At 40.0% G+C, this 18,497-nt stretch overlaps 1 protein-coding gene across 1 annotated transcript in view; it reads right to left on the bottom strand.

Moving 5' to 3' along the window:
* Positions 1-27: 27 nt before the first annotated feature.
* IAR1 (ZIP metal ion transporter family) overlaps positions 28-18,497 on the bottom strand; it is a 34,336-nt gene continuing 15,866 nt past the window's right edge. The window contains exons 6-11 of the mRNA XM_088104001.1: positions 8,057-8,304; positions 7,650-7,784; positions 7,458-7,565; positions 1,532-1,633; positions 623-667; positions 28-541 (exon numbers count right to left, since the gene is read on the bottom strand). Of these exons, the coding sequence (XP_087960127.1) occupies positions 386-541; positions 623-667; positions 1,532-1,633; positions 7,458-7,565; positions 7,650-7,784; positions 8,057-8,304 (794 nt within the window). The 3' untranslated portion in view covers positions 28-385. The remainder of the gene's footprint in view (positions 542-622; positions 668-1,531; positions 1,634-7,457; positions 7,566-7,649; positions 7,785-8,056; positions 8,305-18,497) is intronic.

Below are 18,497 nucleotides of genomic sequence, written 5' to 3'. Positions count from 1 at the left end.
TAGTGTCTTCATCTTATGTGCATCGGAAAGAGGAAAGCATTTTGACTGCTATACAGCTCAAAAGGAAGAAAAATGTCACAAGATACAGTTTGACAAACACAAACGGCTCGTGATAGGTTAGTATTAATGACGGTAGAAAAGTACATCTACTGTACAAAGTTTACACTATGTTAGGGAGTAAGGAATCATTTGGTGTTAAAGCCTGACCATCTGATTGATGCATCATTTTCTCAGTTCGCCTTCCTTACAAGCCTTTTTTTCTGGCTTCACCGTTTAGCATAAAGCAAAATATAAAGAAAACATTTGTAGCTCGGTCATATTTTTTTAAAAATAATTGGCACATCAGGAATGAAGAGGTGAAAGTCCTAAAGTGACAACATTTTGTTCATTCTATAAGAGAAATACCTAGGGCAACAGCCATGCCCATTGTCAGCGAGATTATTTGGACAACTGTACTTCTTAATTTTGTATTCCCATTGCTATTCATTTCTGCAAGTACTCCGGCAATTGCGATGTATATAAATCCACCTGCTGTAAATCCCTGTCAAAAGCGAGACAAGTTATTGCTAAAATCAATAAAATTTGAAATCAACCTGCAAATACGTTACTAGACATTCCTTGCCTCGATTACAGATGACTGTCCAGGATCTTTACCCCACAGCAGCGCCTGCACCAAGAACAGCGGTTTTTCTATTTCATTCTATGTTCATTGTGGATAAAAACAATGGGAACTGGGGATTTGAAATGTATGGTAGATGTTAGAAGTGAACTTTAAGCCTAACTCAACTTCACAAAACCAGCTTGCAGGGTGAGACCCACTTATAAAGTATGAATTGGCCTTATCTCTAGTCGATGTGAGACTTCCAACACACCCCCTCACGCCGAGGTATATACATCTCAAGCGTGGGATTAGACATTTTAATGGGTGGTCCGATAGTGGGTGAAACAATATGCCCAGCAAACAACAAACATCACTAGGATCGGCTCTAACCATGACTCTGATACTATGTTAGAAGTTGGCTTTAAGTTTAACTCAACCCCACAAAACTGGCTTGTAGAGTGAAGTTTGCACCCCCTTATAAAGTATGAATTGGCCTTATCACTAGTTGATATGAGATTTCCATCCGTAGATATGATACTGATAATTGTCCAAGACCTAACTCAATCAGCAAATTCCTCAACCGCACGATTTCAGAAGAATTATAGTACATAAAAGTTCGACAGTTGTGATGTTACTGAACATAAATCTTAGGCATGATGAATCTCTCTATTCAATTTTAGCTCATTTTAATTTAGTAAGAAAAATAAATAGAACTTTTTATTTCAGAAATATGTAAGTTGCCAGTCCTTTTTTTCTCCTGTGCTTATTTACTTCTATGCTCTTCTAATCACCAATTCAATACACACTATATGATCTGTAGTAAGTCTTAATTACAACAAAAAGAAATCAACGTTAATTGTGTGGAAAAGCTGTTTGAGGATCCACAAAAATAATTCACTCATGTAAAATATTAACGAAGACAACACTCACCAATGCAGTCCCCGCAAGTGCTACAAGTGCTGACAGAAAATTGAAGAACAAAGCTTTTGGTATGCTGAAACCAGATCTAATGAGAATGCCAAAATCACCAATCTGTAAGTGAAAGAAAGTAAAAGCATAAAACTTTTGGGTGGCAAAAGTAAGATCTCAAACCAATGAAATGTAGATATGAACAATAAATAAAACCAAAACAGCAAATGATCTGAGTAGCTGCCAGAATGATCTGAGTAGAAGTAGCAAGCATTAGGCCAGCTAATCCATGTAAAAATTGATCCTTTACAGTGGAGGAAGCTGGCCGGCAAAGCAAGGAAAATATTCAACCATTCACAGGATAAAAAGCAACTATTTTTTTATCTACTTTAATAAAACTCAAATCAAGATAAAATATCTTTTATAAAATACACTTCTTTCAAGTTTTTTTATTTCTGTAGAGAACCCTAGAAGCTTTAAAACATTTCACCCAAATTATGCGTCCATTGAGTGCCACAAACAAGAGGAATAAAAATGCTACAGTTCGAAGTTCACAGAATAAATAACGTATCACAAATGCTTTTTTTCTGTGGCCAAAAGTTAAGCAGTACACATATACGAGCACCATTAAAATATGCCTTTGGAATGCCCAGCAAGGGTGTGCAATATTTAGTGCACCTCCTTGATATTTAGCCAGCTTCATATTTTATCTTAAGAAAGCTGACAGCTCCAGTAAGTGTTCAACGCTCAAGATAAAACATTTAAATTGAAATTATATGAAGAATCTTCTTGTTCTCCACAAAATGGATCACAGGGATAAAATAAGTAGACAAAACAAGAAGCTGACATGAACAGAGTGAATAAAATTGAGTCAACATCTGATCAAGAATGAAGAGCTAATAAACATTGGAGTTATTTCGAGACCTGTAACTGCTTTAAAGAGATAAACTAGAAAAGCTAGAGACTAATAATTATTTAACAATAATGTGGAACTCCAAAGAGAATTGCAAAACAACAATGAATAATGCATCTGGTATCGCCAATTGTTTTTTTTTCCAATTAGTATGAATATTCCTCACAGTTTATACATGCACCTATTAGCTCTTGCACTTGTTCATAGCTTCAAACAGTTTGAAGACTCCCGAGAAACTAGAATGTCACTGTTAGATGTTAAGTTGTGTGTTTATGTTAATTGGGCTTAGCCCATTCTGTATTTAGGGTTTAACCCTTATCTTACATTATAAATAAACTACCCTATGTGTATGCTAAACACATAAGGGAGATTTCTCCTAATCTTCTCTATTATTGCACATGGTATCAGAGCACAAGAATAGTTCCCGCCAACTCCACGGTCTCCGGTACCCATCACCGCCGCTGTCACTGCAGTCGTTGCCGCCGCCGCTGCCGTCGCCGTCACCTCCGCCGCCGTCGCCGCCGCCGTCGCCGGAGTTCCAGAATCGACCGACGACCACACCATTGGAATCGTCTCGGTCGGGCGACCACCGTGGTCCAAAGGTCGCGGCGAACGGACCACCCACGCCCCTCCACGCGCCGCCGCAACAGTCACCGCTGTTGCCGCTTCCCGCCACGCGTGCCGGCGCGTCGCCGGAGATTTCCGCCGCCGATCAGCACCGCCGCGATCGCCTCCTCGCCCTCTTTCTGGATCTATGGTCGTTGCGTCAATCGGAGCACTTTGGATTTTTAGGGTTTCTCCCTCTCCATGGCTGCCCAACTTGATGATCGGAGTCGGTCTCGCCAACCAGGTAAAGGACGTCCAAAATGTGACCACTGTGGCAAGCTAGGCCACAAAATTGATAGATGTTATGCGCTTCATCGACGTCCTCCTCGACCTATAGCAATGGCTAATTCTTATCCACCTCCCCGATCACCGTCTTCAGACCATCCTACTTCATCAAATACCATAAATAACTCTGTACTCTTTCAGGAATTTTTCAGATGGTATGAGGACCGTCAGCACTCTAGTTCCACTACATCTGCTTCTATTATATGCACAAGTACCCCTTTTGTTGGTTTGACTCACTCTCTCGGATCTTGGGTCCTTGACTCAGGCGCCACCGATCATATCACTGGTAACAAGTCCTTGTTTTCTTCCTTGTCATGCCCGGATAAGTTACCCTCGGTAACGATGGCTGATGGGTCTAGAGTCTCATCTCATGGTATTGGTACTGTTCATATTTTTTCGTCCATATCCATTGATAATGTACTTTATGTTCCTGGGTCTCCTTTTAACTTATTGTCCATAAGTCGTCTAACTCGTTCCCTTAATTGTGTTATTTCATTTACCAAAGATTCTGTTTGGTTGCAGGACCGGAGTTCGAAACACATGATTGGCACAGGATGTGAGTCTCATGGCCTATATCATCTCAGCCCTTCTCCACATGCTGGCGTAATCATGGAGTCACCATCCCTTCTTCATGCTCAGTTAGGTCATCCAAGTCTTGCCAAACTGCAGCAACTTGTTCCGAGTCTGTCGAAATTATCAAGTTTGTCGTGTGAGTCTTGTCAGTTAGGTAAACATACTCGTAGTTCCTTTCCTCGTAGTGTTTCACAAAGAGCGTCATCCCCCTTTTCATTGGTTCATTCTGATATTTGGGGACCTAGTCGTGTTAAGTCAACTTTCGGATTTCAGTATTTTGTTACCTTTATTGATGACTATTCTAGATGTACTTGGTTGTTTCTCATGAAGAATTGTTCTGAGTTGTTTTCTATTTTTCAATCTTTTTTCAATGAAATAAAAACTCAGTTTGGGGTTTCTATTCGCACTTTACGCAGTGATAATGACCGTGAATACCTTTCTTAACCGTTTAAACATTTCATGGCTTCTCATGGCATTCTTCACCAAACCTCATGTGCCTATACCCCTCAACAAAATAGGGTGGCTGAGCGCAAGAATAGACACCTTATTGAAACAACTCGTACCCTTCTCATTCATGGTCAAGTACCCTCACGTTTTTGGAGTGATGCTGTTCTCACGGCATGTTATCTTATCAACCGCATGCCATCTTCCGTCCTAGATAACAAAATCCCTCATTCTATCTTATTTCCCCAAGACCCTCTACATCCATTACCTCTTAGAGTTTTTGGGTCTACATGTTTTGTTCATGATTTTAGTCCTGGTCTTGATAAGTTGTCTCCTAGGTCTCACAAATGTGTCTTCTTAGGATTTCCACGGTCACAAAAGGGCTATAAGTGTTTTTCCCCTTCCCTCAATCGTCATTTTATCTCTGCTGATGTCACTTTTGATGAATCTTCTTTTTACTTTACACATCTATCTTCTAGTTTTGTACCTCTCCCTGTTACTGTTGATATTCCTCTTATCTGTGATCCTCCTGGTGATGCTCCACCCATTTTGTCTCCTTCTTTAGACTCTCATTCACCACAGGATCGTCCTTCACCACCACCCCTTCAGGTTTATAGTCGCCGCAATTGTCTCCCTCATGACTCACTTCCAGTGCCGCCTCCTGTGTCTCCTCCGGCTCCAGCAAATGAGTCTGACTTGCCTATTACCCGTAACCCTTCCCCCCATTATACTGTTCTTAGTTACCACAGATTATCTCCATCTTTTTACACTTGTCTCTCATCCATTTCTTCTGTGTCACTTCCTAAATCTGTGGGTGATGCCTTAACTCATCCTGGCTGGCGTCAAGCTATGCTGGATGAATTAAGTGCTTTACAGAAAAGTGGAACTTGGGAGCTTGTCCAATTACCATCTGGAAAGTCTGTTGTTGGTTGCAGGTGGGTGTATGCTGTCAAGGTTGGCCCTGATGGCACAATTGATCGTCTGAAAGCTCGAATGGTTGCCAAAGGCTACACACAGATTTTTGGTTTGGATTATGGTGATACTTTTTCTCCAGTGGCAAAAATGACCTTTGTTCGCCTATTCATTGCCATGGCCGCTCTTCGACAATGGCCTCTTTACCAACTTGATGTCAAAAATGCTTTCCTAAATGGTGATTTGCATGAAGAAATTTATATGGAGCAACCGCCTGACTTTGTTGCTCAGGGGGAGTCATCTGGATTGGTATGTCGTCTTCGCAAATCCTTATATGGCCTAAAACAATCTCCTCGGGCCTGGTTTGGTAAATTCAGCTGTGTTGTTCAACAATTTGGTATGTCTCGCAGTGAAGCGGATCATTCAGTGTTCTATCGCCACTCAAGTGCTGGATGTATTTACTTAATAGTGTATGTCGATGATATTGTTCTCACAGGAAGTGACTATCTCGGCATCTCTCAGATGAAACAACACCTTTGTCAGCATTTTCAAACCAAAGATCTTGGCAAACTCCGGTACTTTTTGGGTATTGAAGTAGCACAATCCAATGATGGTATTAGACATCTTGGAGAAAACAGGGTTAATGAACTGTAAATCTGTTGAGACACCTATGGATCCTAACATCAAACTCCTACCAAATCAGGAGGAGCCTTTCTCAGATCCTGAACGGTACAGAAGATTAGTTGGTAAATTAAACTATCTTACTGTTACGCGTCCTGACATTTCCTTCGCAGTTAGTGTGGTGAGTCAATTTCTATACTCCCCATGTGAAGACCATTGGGATGCAGTTGTTCGCATACTGAAGTATATTAAAGGATCACCTGGAAAAGGTTTGCTATATGGCCCTAACAACGATACAAAAATCGTTTGTTATTCAGACGCTGATTGGGCTGGTTCCCCATCTTATAGGAGGTCTACTTCTGGATATTGTGTCTCTATTGTGGCAACCTGATATCTTGGAAAAGTAAGAAGCAAAGTGTTGTGGCAAGGTCTAGCGCAGAAGCATAATATAGAGCTATGGCATCTGCTACTTGCGAGCTTCTGTGGCTTAAACAATTACTTAGTGAATTGAAATTTGGAGATGTCACTCATGACACTTATATGTGATAATCAAGCTGCTCTTCATATTAGCTCTAACCCTGTCTTCCATGAGAGAACCAAGCACATTGAAGTTGATTGTCATTTTATTAGAGAAAAAATCATATCCGGAGATATCAAGACTGAGTTCGTTAACTCAAGCAACCAGTTGGCAGACATATTCACCAAGTCCTTACGAGGACCAAGAATTGACTATCTTTTTAACAAGCTTGGAACATATGATTTATATGCTCCAGCTTGAGGGGGAGTGTTAGATGTTAAGTTGTGTGTTTATGTTAATTGGGCTTAGCCCATTTTGTATTTAGGGTTTAACCCTTATCTTACATTATAAATAAACTACCCTATGTATATGCTAAACACATAAGGGAGATTTCTCCTAATCTTCTCTATTATTGCACAGTCACCATTGCTTAAAAATGTACAAGATTCAAGTAAACACCAGTTTAAGAAAATCATATAAGAAACAGAATCATAACATGGAACTAAATGGTATCGAATGTGCATTAACAATGCACAGCAAGTCAAACGACATAGACATATATTTCATAAAAGTAAGCAGATGAATAGTGACAAGGATTATAGGTAAGAATTTTTTTTTTTAATTAGACATACATTTCAAATCTGAATATAAACAGGCAATGTATATTTATGCATACATATGTGCATGTATATCTCCAGGTGAATCTGTATAACATTTTTCACGAAATTTTATAGTAACTTGTTCTTGTTATACAAAACAGTGAAGATTATAAAAACAATATAATTTAATTCAGTGCCATCATGTAAATCATGCGTTTTGGCTATTTTGACAACATCTTGCAGGTTTTAGCATATTAGAGCTAAATTTTTCTTATTAAAATCGAGTAATAAAAAGAATTAATCACTTCTAGCCAATATTAGGCCATAAGAAAAATAAACTCCATAAACAAAAACAAAACTTTCAGGCCTTCAGGAAACTGCACATTACAATTTGAAGTTATGCCTAAAAAATGAGATGAAAATATTCTGCAGATAGCATAATAGTGAACATGTGACAGAACAAAGATGATTTTGAACCTCTTGAGGAAGCTCATGTGCCAGCAAAAACAGGGTTCTAGACCAGCCACCAACAGATCCATAAAGCAAGAATGCACTTCCTAAAGCCATTCCATCTGTGAAATTATGCTGCAATATTAACATATTTTGCATAAATACACTTGAAAGCTTTTCTTCATTTTACAGCCAATAAAATATCACAATATAGCTTACCACTCCATCTGAGAAAAGATTGAGATAACCAAACACAAGGTTTGTTGGTAATCTAACTGGTTCTTTAACATTTGAAGATTTTATATCATCTGAGGAGCTATCAACACTACTTTTGGTCACCTTGCTTCCGATTCTCTGTGATACAAGTATGTCAACTATTAGATGAAATTTTCCCCATTCCCTCCAATATTCCATTCAAGCTAAATGTGTAATACAGAATTATACGAGAGTAAACAAACTATAGCTGTTCATGTTTTGCATATTTATTATCATATTCCCTTTTTTAATTGCATTGCCAGCCCAACTGGTCAAACATCTGAAGGGTAAAACATCAAAATGCTTCAAACCAAACCAATGGAGCATGCCAACCTCAGTCAGCCGAAGTGATGTTCCATTGCTCATCTTACCTTTCTGAGCAAGGTTTCAGATTCAGAAGGATTATCTCCCTTTAAAGCGTCAGATGACACTGGATCATCTTTTCTCTCGTCTAGCAATCTGTCTTCCTTTGCATCATTAGAAAAGTTATCGTCTTTCAATTTTTTCTTGCTATTGTGGTTATGGTGATGGTGTCCATGTGACCATGAATTAGCTTCTCCCGAGTTTTCTTCAACATACCTCACTACCTTCTCCACAAGAAGAAAGAGTACAATTCCAGCTGCAAGAACCATAAAGCATTGTAAAAAAAGTGGTTCTTAGAGAACCCATCAGATAACCCTAATTTTTTAACACTAAAAATAACTAGAAATATATAGATGAAAGAAAATAAAGAGAATAATATGAAGACACATGTAATGGTGATCAATCACAGCTACTAATAAGATATAATGTGTATGATAGGAGGAAACATATTAAGAAGTAGCTGTTAATCTGTTAATTAGGTTGTTAGGGTGAGTGAGGTTTCCTTTATATAGTTGGGGGGTCCTAGTATGCTAGGCACTTTTTGGGGATAATTTTGTAGATTGAGCTTTAACTCTTTGTGAAGGGGAAACCCTTGAAGGAGAGAGTGTTTTACTATTTTTGTGTTCTTTTCCATCTATACAATAAAGAATATTACTCTTCTCTCTCTTTTCAATACTGGGTTCCTAACCGTTACACGCATAGCTTTGAGCAGAAATTCAACCTTGAATTCCCCACCCTTTTCCTCACAGCTATGAAAGTTGTTTGTTTTTATGCTTTCTGTTAGCAACAGATCTCCCATTAGTAGACTGGCTGTTTCTTCCTGCACCCCCATATTTTCTCCCTGCACCCCATAGCTCAAAGAAAAATTACCTAAATACCCTTTATTTAAAAATTATTAAAAATTCTAATATGAAAATCCCAAAACCTATCTCCATGTAAACCTAGCCGCTGCATCTCATACACTTCTGCGCCTATAGCTTGTGCACCTCCATTGCCCAAAGGCACACCTCCATTGTTGGAAAGCTACAGTGTATATGCATTGGTTGAAGCTCCCTGGACCTCCATTACTTGAAGCATGAACGATCTGCACCTCCATAGCTTCTGCAAATAATGGAGAAGATTGGGAGAAATCTCCCTTGTGTATTTTGCATACACATAGGATAGTTTATTTATAATGTAAGATCTGCGCCAAGGCCCTTAATACAGAATGGGCTGAGCCCAATTAACATAAACACACATCTTAACATCTAACACTCCCCCTCAAGATGGAGCATATAAATCATATGTTCCAAGCTTGTTACAAAGATAGTGAATTCTAGGTCCTCGTAACGACTTAGTGAATATGTCTGTCAACTGGTTACTTGAGTTAAAGAACTCAGTCTTGATATCTCCGAATCTGATTTTTTCTTGAATAAAATGACAATCAACTTCAATGTGCTTGGTTCTCTTTGGAAGACAGGGTTAGAGCTAATATGGAGAGCAACTTGATTATCACATATAAGTGTCATGGGAGTGACATCTCCAAATTTCAATTCACTAAGTAATTGTTTAAGCCACACAATCCCGTAAGTAGCTGATGCCATAGCTCTATATTCTGCTTCTGCGCTGGACCTTGCCACAACACTTTGCTTCTTACTTTTCCAAGATATCATGTTGCCACCAATAGGGACACAATATCCAGAAGTAGATCTCTTATCAAAAGGGAAACCAGCCCAATCAGCATCTAAATAGCAAACGATTTTTGTATCGTTGTTAGGACCATATAGCAAACCTTTTCCAGGTGATCCTTTAATATACTTCAGTATGCGAACAACTGCATCCCAATGGTCTTCACATGGGGAGTTTCGGAATTGACTCACCATCCTAACTGCGAAGGAAATGCCAGGACGCGTAACAGTAAGATAATTTAATTTACCAACTAATCTTCTGCACCGTTCAGGATCTGAGAAAGGCTCCACCTGATTTGGTAGGAGTTTGATGTTAGGATTCATAGGTGTCTCAACAGATTTAGAGTTCGTTAACCCTGTTTCCTCCAAGATGTCTAACGCATACTTCCTCTGAGATATGACAATACAAGTGTTGGGTTGTGTTACTTCAATACCCAAAAAGTACCGAAGTTTGCCAAGATCTTTGGTTTGAAAATGGTGACAAAGGTGTTGTTTCATTTGAGAGATGCCAAGATAGTCGCTTAATGTGAGAACAATGTCATCGACAAACACTATTAAGTAGATACATCCAGCACTTGAGTGGCGATAGAACACTGAATGATCCACTTTATTGCGAGACATACCAAACTGTTGAACAACATAGCTGAATTTACCAAACCAGGCCCGAGGAGACTGTTTTAGGCCATATAAGGATTTTTGAGAAGATAACATACCAATCCAGATGACTTCCCGTGAGCAACAAAGTCGGGCGGTTGCTCCATATAAATTTCTTCATGCAAATCACCATTAAGGAAAGCATTTTTTATATCAAGTTGGTAAAGAGGCCATTGTCGAAGAGCGACCATGGAAATGAATAGGCGAATAGAGGTCATTTTTGCCACTGGAGAAAAAGTATCACCATAATCCAAACCAACAATATGTGTGTAGCCTTTGGCAACCAATCTAGCTTTCAGCCACTCCATTTGGTTGATGGGTATAAGCACATGTGCTTTATAAGATAACATGCAGTGAGTTGTTTCAATAAGGCGTTTATTCTTGCGCTCAGCCACTCTATTTGGTCGATGGGTATAAGCACATTTGGTTGATGGGTATAAGAATGTCATGAGAAGCCATAAAATGTTTAAACAGTTGAGAAAGGTATTCATGGTTGTTAGATGTTAAGAGGTGTGTTTATGTTAATTGGGCTAAGTCCATTCTGTATTAAGGGCCTTGGCCCATATCTTACATTATAAATAAACTACCCTATGTGTATGCGAAATACACAAGGGAGATTTCTCCCAATCTTCCCCATTATTCACATGGAATCTAGAGCTTAAGATTAGTTCCTGCTCCACGATCTCTGGCACACATCACCGCCGTCACCGGAGTTCCAGAATCGACCGACGACCACACCTTCGGAATCATCTCGGCCGGGCGACTACCCTGGAGCAAAGATAGCGGCGAACGCACCACCCCGCGCCGCCGCAACAGTCGACGGCGCCACCGCTTCAGTTCGCGTCGCTGGAGATTTCGACCGCTGACCAGGACCGTTGTGATCGCCTCCTTGCCCTCTTTCTGGATCTGTGGTCATTGCGTCTGTTAGATATATTATATCTTTTATCTTTTAGTTAGTTTGTTATTATTTCTCATTTGTAATTTGGGGTTAGCCCATATTTCTTCTATTATAAATAGAGAACCCTATGTGTGTATTTTACACAAGGGAGATTAATTCAAATATAGTTTTTCACTATATTCAACATGGTATCAGAGCAAGTTCTCTGATCCTCTTTTGGTGGTCTCTGCTGTCTGTCGGCGGCCGCCGGCAGCCCCTAATATCTCAGTGGGCTGTCCATTTTTTCTTCTTAAATCTCTGCCACAATCAGCACCAGTCCAGACCTAGTGTGCCACTACTGTCGCCGCCACTTTCCGCTGCCGTCGCTGCTAACTCCGGCCACCGTCGCGCCGCTGCCGTGGCCGCCGCCGTCACAGTTTCTACCGGTGACCAGCGGATCTGAAGCGTCTCCTCGAGCAACGGCCAACCCCGTCGAAGTGATGACCAGACTCCTCACCACGCGCCGCTTCTTCTCGGCCAGTCTCGGCCGCGTGTTCTACACGCGCCGCCTTCCAGGTGTCGGAGTTTCACCGCGTCACTGCAGATCGTCTCGCCGAAGCTTCTTGAGTGTGCTTTGGTTCCTGTTTCTCCGTTTTGTTGGCTTGGGCTCATACCTAGGGTTTCCACTGTCCAGGCGATGTTTGCCGCGATCCAGGCGCCGTTTGCCGCTGTCCGCTTGCCGTTGTCCACGCTGTTTGCCGCTGTATGCTTCCAACCACTGTAGGCCCCATCACCTAGTCAGTTAGTGATGGCAGTCCCTGTAGTTTTGTCGCTTCCAGCCACTACAGGCCCCATCAGTCAGTGATGGCAATTTAGTCCCTACAGTTTTATAGCTATCAACCGCCGCTGCAGTCGCTACCGTCTCAAACAGACGCAACTACGTCAGTTCTTCTTGGGCTAGAGTTTAGTCCGATCTTCTTGTGATACACTGCTAAGTATCACCACTTGAGAGTTGTCCAGCAAAGAATTTTGGACCTCCAACATGTCTTTGGATCTTTGATGCCTTTGTTTCAGCATTGTAGCTTAATATTTTGTTTTGTTTCACATTTCCGCCCTTCACACTAAGGGGGAGTACGTTTCCAAGACACTGCAAGTCACATAAATATGGGTGTAGTCCCTGCAGTTTTGTAGATTTCAGCTACTACTGTTGATCCCGTCACCCATCCATCATTGATGAGGATTTAGTGTAGTCCCTGCAGTTTTGTAGCTCTTAGCTTTCAGCTACTACTGTTGATACCGTCACTCATCCATCATTGATTGGGAATCAGTCCTTGCATCTTGTCATTATCCACCACTGCTCTCCTTCATCCACTTTTGAAGTTGAAGTTTCACAAGCTGCTTGTTTGCCTCACATTCTTGAAGACAAATCATCTAGTTCAACACTGAGTTCATCTATTCCAAGCTTAGTTCATACAATTTGTATGCTCCAGCTTGAGGAGGAGTGTTAGATATATTATATCTCTTATCTTTTAGTTAGTTTGTTATTATTTCTCATTTGTATTTTGGGCTTAGCCCATATTTCTTCTATTATAAATAGAGAACCCTATGAGTGTATAGGGAGATTAATTCAAATATAGTTTTTCACTATATTCAACAGCGTCAATCGAAGCACTTTGGATTTTTAGGGATTCTCCGTCTCCATGGCGTCTTTCTCGTCTACAAACACCTTTGTTGGTGGCTCATCATCTGATCCCTCAATATACACCAATTATGTGAATGTACACTTGTCCATTGACAAGTTTGGACAAGTTAAATGGCACAAATTATGCAACATGGGCGTCCGACATCAAACTTTGGTTGAAGAGTCAGGGGTATGTAGATCATCATACTCAAAATCTGACTACTGCTACCATAGATGACACTTCCTGCTTGATGAAAATTGATGCCCAGTTATGCATTGTTATAAAGTCCATCATTCGCTCCTCACTGAAACAAATGTTTTGATCATATGAAACATGTTCAGAGTATGGGCACAAGCGAAGTTGTTATACACAAATGACACTCAACTTCAACTTATTGTCCATAAATTGTTTAACTCGTGCCCTTAATTGTGTTATTTCATTTACCAAAGATTTTGTTTGGTTGCAGAACCGAAGTTCGAAACACATGATTGGCACAGGATGTAAGTCTCATGGCCTATATCATCTATGCCCTTCTCTACATGTTGGCATAATCATGGAGTCAGCATCCCTTCTTCATGCTCAGTTAGGTCATCCTAGTCTTGCCAAACTCAGCAACTTGTTCCGAGTTTGTCAAAATTATCAAGTTTGTCGTGTGAGTCTTGTCAGTTAAGAAGCATACTTGTAGTTTCTTTCCTTGTAGTATCTCACAACGAGCGTCGTCCCCCTTTTCATTGGTTCATTCTAATATTTGGAGACCTAGTCGTGTTAAGTCCACTTTAGGTTTTCAGTATTTTGTTACCTTTATTGATGACTATTCCAGATATACTTGATTGTTTTTAATGAAGAATCGTTCTGAGTTATTTACTATTTTCCAATCATTTTTCCATGAAATAAAAACACAGTTTGGGGTCCAACACAGTTTTTATCACTGCATAAAGTTCGAATAGAAACCCCAAACTGTGTTTTTATTTCATTGAAAAATGATTGGAAAATAGTAAACAACTCAGAACGATTCTTCATTAAAAACAACCAAGTACATCTGGAATAGTCATCAATAAAGATAACAAAATACTGAAAACCTAAAGTGGACTTCACACGACTAGGTCCCCAAATATCAGAATGAACCAATGAAAAGGGGGACGATGCTCGTTGTGAGACACTACGGGAAAGGAACTACGAGTATGCTTTCCTAACTGACAAGACTCACACGAGAAACTTGATAATTTCAACAAACTCGGATGAGTTTGGCAAGACTAGTATGACCTAACTGAGCATGAGGAAGGGATGCTGACTCCATGATTATGCCAACATGTAGAGAAGGGCAGAGATGATATAGGCCATGAGACTTACATCCTGTGCCAATCATGTGTTTCGAACTTCGATCCTACAACCAAACAGAATCTTTGGTAAATGAAATAACACAATTAAGGGCACGAGTTAAACGACTTATGGACAACAAGCTAAAGGTAGACCCAGGGAAATAAAGTACATGATCAATGGATATGGACGGAAAAATATGAACAGTACCAACACCATGAGATGAGACTCTAGACCCATCAGCAATTGTTACCGAGGGTAAATTATCCGGACATGACAAGGAAGAAAACAAGGACTTGTTACAAGTGATATGATCGGTGGCGCCTGAGTCAAGGACCCAAGGTCCGAGGGAGTGAAATTGAGTCAGACCAACAAAAGGTGTACCTGTATGTGCAACAGATGCATATATAGTGGAACTAGAGTGCTGACGATCCTCATACCATCTGAGAAATTCGTGAAAGATAGCAGGGTTTTCTACAGTATTAGATGAATTAGGATGGTCTGCAGACGGTGATCGGGGAGGTGGATCAGAATTAGTCATTGCTACAGGTCGAGGAGGACGTCCATGAAGCGCATAACATCTATCAATTTTGTGGCTTAACTTGCCACAATGGTCACATTTTGGACGTCCATTACTTGGCTTGCGAGACCGACTTTGATCATCACGTTGGACAGCCATAACTGAGGAATCATCAGTATGAGGAGATATCTCAGTGACTAGTTTGCTCGGTGTACGCAAAAGAGCAAAACAAGTAGAAGTAAAGTTGGGTATGCAAGGAGAACCCAAAATTTGATCACGGACATGAGAGAAATCATCAAAGAGTCCGTATAATGCCAACAACATGAAGAACTTTGATCGTTCCAGTTCTTCAGCAGAAGGTAATAACTCATTAAAATCATGAAGGAGGGCATGAACTTTACCCAAATATTTTGCCATGGGACCAGGACTGCGTGGACCAATAACAGTGAATAAATATTGACAAACACCATAAAGACGCTTAGTGTCATTTGTGTATAACAACTTCCCTTGTGCCCATACTTCTGAGCATGTTTCATATGATCGAAACATTGGTTAAAGTGAGGAGCGAATGATGGACTTTATAACAATGCATAACCGGGCATCAATTTTCATCCAGCGGGAAGTGTCATCTGTGGTAGCAGTAGTCACATTTTGAGTAAGGTGATCTACGTACCCCTGACTCTTCAACCAAAGTTTGATGTCGGACGCCCATGTTGCATAATTTGTGCCATTTAATTTGTCAATGGACAAGTGTACACTCACATAAATGGTGTATATTGAGGGATCAGATGATGAGCCACCAACAGAGGTGTTTGTAGACGAGGAAGACGCCATGGAGAGGGAGAAACCCTAAGAATCCAAAGTGCTCCGACTGACGCAATGACCACAGATCCAAAAAGAGGGCGAGGAGGCGATCACGACGGTCCTTGTCGGCGGATAAAATCTCCGACGACGCGCCGGCACGTGCAGTGGGAAGCGGCGGCGCCGGCGACTGTTGCGGCAGCACGTGGCGGCGCGTGGGTGGTCTGTTCGCCGCGATCTTTGCACCACGGTTTTCGTCCGGGCGAGACGATTCCGAAGGTGTGGTCGTCGGACGATTCTGAAACTCCAGCGACGGCAGTGCCGACATCGGCGGTGATGTGTGCCAAAGAATGTGGAGCTGGAACTAATCCTAAGCTCTAGATACCATGGGAATAATGGAGAAGATTGGGAAAAATCTCCCTTGTGTATTTTGCATACACATAGGATAGTTGATTTATAATGTAAGATATGGGCCAAGGCCCTTAATACAGAATGGGGTGAGCCCAATTAACATAAACACACATCTTAACATCTAACAGCTTCAACCTCCACACCTCCATTGCTCAAAGCTTGTGAAGAAGAAAGTGGTTCCTCTATAGTGCTTCGCAAAGAGTGAGAGGTAATTAGGTAATTGAGTTTCGTAGTTTTTCACATTCACTTTTCTTGGTTGAGGTGTATCTATCATGCGATTTTTTCCAGATTCAAAATTCATTCTTGATTTTAAAATCCATAATGCATGCAAGTTTAGGTAACATGACGAACTCTATAGTTAGCAATGAGATTTCGGATCCAAAAAAATTATAGATTGTAAAATCCAATATGTATTTGTACATGTCGGATTGTACAATCTGGAATACTTTCGGATCCGAAATCTCGTTCCGGATTATAGAATCATGTAGGTTAAATAACCCAAATTACGTTATGGATTTGGGTATCTGAAATGTGTTTCTAATCCGAAAAGTCATTACCGAACGTATGGTCAAGGATGCATTTTGGTTCATATTTGTTTTTTTAAACGTGAAATTGTTCATATTTGGTTCAGTAATCACAAGGAGGCACCACCATCACCTTTGCAAGATGAACTCACAGCAAGGAATACCACTTGGAATAATACCACCTGTCCAAAACCCTAATTTTTCATCACACTCTCATATTGCATAACTTTGGAGAAGGGGTATTTTTGGGATTTTCAAAAATATGGGATGTGCAGGAAAAAAATATGGGGTTGCAAGAAGAAATAGCCTAGTAGAGTTTATGTAAGAAGAGGCAGAAAGGCAAGGGATTCAGGCCCAAATAGCCCAAAGTACAGTAATTAGTAAAGTATATAATAATAGGGAGCAGGAGAAATTAAAGTTTGGAGAGGGAGGTATTCTTTGGTTGTAAGGGAGACATTAGGCTCCCAAATTGCTATAAAACATTCGTCAATCTTTTCACTGCAGTAGGGATATTTTGTTTCCAATGAGTAATATAATAAAGATTAGTTCTTTATTAAATACTTTCCATTATGCTCAACACATTCCTTACATTTGCATCATAGCCCACGAATTTGGGCTGCCATTCATGGTTTACACACAAGAACGCACAGTTCAGATAAGGATTTCAAGAATATAATGAAGAGACACAAGGATGATAATAGATAAGATGCTACAAGAAGGCTTGATGAACTACAAGAGAACATCAACTGTAATACACAGCAAGATGAGAATTCTGCAAGTCTCAATGAAGCAATTTCTACATAGCAGAAGGGAATTTCAAAACAAGAACATAAATGACTTATGGATTGAATGAAGATTGATGGAGGAAATTAAAAATTTTGTTGTTTCAGAAGATGACATGAATAGTTGGGTTAAGCGAGTGGAGATGTATTTCAAATTGAAGAACATTTTGAGCAAGAGAAGTTACAAGTGGCGATGGAAGGTAGAGCCCGTAGCTTTGTAAAAAGATATATACTTTGTAACGAGAAAACCTTTATAATAGAGCATTTATAAATCTTTTCATCCAATTCAATGAAAATCTTTATTTTCTCTTTTGGTACCTTAACATTTGATCTGACATGCTAGATCCAAAATCATGATGGAAAATTGGGTGGGAGTATTTGATGAGATAACAAAAGGGGCACTATTCTGATATTTGGAAAAGGTTATTGATGTTACATTTAAGTAGTCTATCTTTTCAGTTTTTTTTTTGTTTTTTGGTCATCATAAGTTGTTCAAATTAATTCTGCTTGGGGTTTTGTTTCCTATTCAGTTTCAATTCTCAGCAAAAATCCCCTACGTTTTGCAACTTATATGCCAAAATGTAGCTATGGGTTCAAGAGAAAATGCTTGGTAATAGCCTAATGCTTAGTAATGCTATGGGTCCAAACCATACTTCATGAGGCATTGCTCAAGTTTTTGTAGATCCTGTTTTCACTGACTTGCACCTTATTCACAACTAAGCTACTCTTGCTCCTAGTGTGTTTGGGAAAGCTTGCAAATCTTTTGCATTAACTGTGCTGCAGCATGGTGGCTCATGAAAAAATAGCGGCATAATTTTGCTTCTAATAGTGGGACCTTGGAGAAGACAACTATTTTCAAATCCTACTGTATTGGAGAAAATTATTCCTAGTTTACAACTTTGATAGCAAGGTTGATTATAAGGGAGTGGTATTTTTAGCATATAGAATAAAGGGAACTATAATAGTTAACATTTAGAGGGATATCAAGGTCAGGCCCATCATATCTATAAATAGGAGGATACTATGGTAAATAGGGGAGAGTTGTTATTATAAATTAAGCATTGGCTTTTTGTGAAAGGAAACATCCTTTGCGAAAGAGAAACCCTTAGAGAAGATAGTGCTCTCCTATTGCTTAAATTTTTTAATCCTATCCAATATAGACTTTCTTTTCTTTTCCTTTTCAATTCTTGGTTCCTAACACATCTGTTAAGAAG

The sequence above is a fragment of the Vigna umbellata genome, chromosome 1 (assembly GCF_029865625.1).
Source record: "Vigna umbellata cultivar VRB3 chromosome 1, Vumbellata_1.0, whole genome shotgun sequence".
NCBI lineage: Eukaryota > Viridiplantae > Streptophyta > Magnoliopsida > Fabales > Fabaceae > Vigna > Vigna umbellata.
Note: the sequence above shows the minus strand (reverse complement) of the source record. Positions and strands in the feature narration are given on the sequence as shown.